Source organism: Plasmodium gonderi (genome assembly GCF_002157705.1).
Source record: "Plasmodium gonderi DNA, contig: Pgo-contig_229, whole genome shotgun sequence".
Classification (NCBI taxonomy): domain Eukaryota; phylum Apicomplexa; class Aconoidasida; order Haemosporida; family Plasmodiidae; genus Plasmodium; species Plasmodium gonderi.
Genome location: NW_021629143.1, coordinates 31,270 through 33,708, shown reverse-complemented (window position 1 = coordinate 33,708; position 2,439 = coordinate 31,270). Strand labels below are relative to the sequence as shown.

Sequence of the window (2,439 nt, the reverse complement as noted above, 5' to 3'; positions counted from 1 at the left end):
CTTAATTAAAATTAATATGTATTAAAATTTACATAATGAATACTACAGTTATATTTTAAAGTGTATATACAAATTTATGAATATTGATATCATTTGAATTACTTTTGAATATAATATTAGGCATGAAATACACACATAAATTATGTTGCAATTATCTTCCTTTACCCTTGTATAGAAAATTAGTTTTTTAAAGAATTATTTGTCATCGTACTATTAAATACTTTTAACATGGAAAGAAATAATAAGAAGGTAATTTTTACAAGAATTCTAATAGTTATACTACTAGCATGGATATATCCATATTTTAACAAAGAGGTACTAAATAATATGTAATAACATTTGGATAATTATTTATAACATGAAATATATTTAAAATCTATATATATTTTATCTGAAGCTAACTATTGTATTAAAAAAAATATATTATATTTTATTTATGCAGAGAGTACTGGGAACATATTTAGATAATACATACAATAATAACAAAACGTCTGATATAGGAAATGAGCGCTCATTAGCAAAAAATGAATTCCCCAAAAAACGGGAAAATAAAGACTTAACAGGACCTCTTTCATTTCAAAAGGAAAATGTTATATTAAAAAATAAATCAGATAATATAACAATGAATAGAAAGATTGAAGGATGTAGAATAAATGGAAATACTTTTAGCAACAAAAAATCAAAAGCACCTCTATCTGATCATAATGGAAATATGATATTAAAAAATGAGGCACGAAATATAGAATTAAATAAAAAAGTTGAAGGATGTAGAAAGAATAACATTCCTCATAATGACAAAGGATTAAAAGGATTCCTATATTATAATAAGGACAATGCAGAATTAAAAAATGAGGCAGTAGATATACCATTAAATAAAAAAGATGAACGATGTAGAGTAAACAACATTTCTTGTCATAACAAAAACTTAGAAGCAACTTTATCATGTAATAGGGAAGATATAATGTTAAAGAACAACTCAAAAAATATATCAACAAGTAAGGAAGTAGAGAAATATGCAAAAAGTAGCCTTCTTTGTGATAACAAATGCTTGAATGAAACAAAAACAAAATATAAAATATTAAAAGAGATTGATTATTACTTTGAAAAAAAAATATTTATCCAACTTGAAAAATTATATAAGCATCAAGAACATGATAATATTACGATTCAAAATTCAAAAAAAAGATTATATAGAATGAAATGCATATGTAGTTTTTTAGCCCCTGTTATTCTTATAGTTGGAGCAATAAATTATATATTTTTTGGACCCAATCCAGGAAGTGCTGGAGGTCAGGAAACAATGGGTCGTGTTGACCCTTTATATGCTATACCATGCATTGCGGTACTCGTTATTTATTTAGCAATAGTTATTTATATTATTATAAAAGCTGTAAAATATAAAAGGTTAAAAATCACAATGAGAAAAATAAAATAAAGTGAATATTATTATTTTTGCAAAAATTATATTAAAATTTTTTCTGTAATTGTATATCTTGCTAAATTTATTATTATTCTTGTAATTAGATGAATTATACCATATATATTGCCTAAAAAATCATTTAAAAAATATATAAAAAAATAACATTTGTCTAACACATTATAGACAAGTGAAAGTATCATCCTTACATTTGCGTGTTAAATATGTTAATGTGTGCAAATATTTAAAATTGTAATTTATAAAAAATAATATATTTCTTTGTTTTATTAATAATTACATCTAAATTAAAGTGTTATAATAACATAAATAATATATGTCCTTTATTCCGAATAAAAGCATTATATTTTAAATAATAAATATATATTAGAACGCATCGTATTTGTTAGTATATAGTATTTTTATGTTTAATAACTTTAAATTACATTCGTGTGTCCATTTTTCTTAATTTTGTTTAAAAGACATTTATTAATTTGCTATCAACAATTTTTTATTTTTGAATATAATTAATGCATTATATTAAATTTTTAATACAAAAAAAACACATATATTTCTATACATTATTAACCAGATTAATGTTTATTAATTTAACTCATAAAAAATTAAATATATGATAACTGTGATTTATAATGTCTGATATGCATTATAATTTTTAATCAATTTATATTATTTGTACAAAGTATGTTATAGACTATCTATATTTATAATTATAATAATTAATTATGTAAGATGATCTTTATTTAATATAACTGCTAGAAATTCGTTTTATTTATTATAATATTATTTGTCTTTAGTACTATGCTTTATAAGCAAATAATGTATGCATTTTGAATTAATGTGAACATGTCAATGTTCATAAATTTACTATTATTAAAAAAATATTATACAGCAAATAATTGAATTATTTTTTAACTATAATTTTGTTGTTATTTTCCATTTATAATGTGTAGATTCCTTCTCTGTAAATATTAGGCATAGCATACAATAGTAATGTTAATAAATAT

At 21.1% G+C, this 2,439-nt stretch overlaps 1 protein-coding gene across 1 annotated transcript; it reads left to right on the top strand.

Annotated features, from left to right (window-relative positions):
• Positions 1–228: 228 nt before the first annotated feature.
• Positions 229–1,435, top strand: PGO_002180 (Plasmodium exported protein, unknown function; the record flags this gene model as incomplete). The annotated part of the gene is made up of 2 exons (XM_028691085.1): positions 229–315; positions 443–1,435. The coding sequence occupies 2 exons, from the start codon at positions 229–231 to the stop codon at positions 1,433–1,435; spliced, it is 1,080 nt and encodes a 359-aa protein (XP_028546886.1).
• Between the last annotated feature and the right edge of the window lie 1,004 nt (positions 1,436–2,439).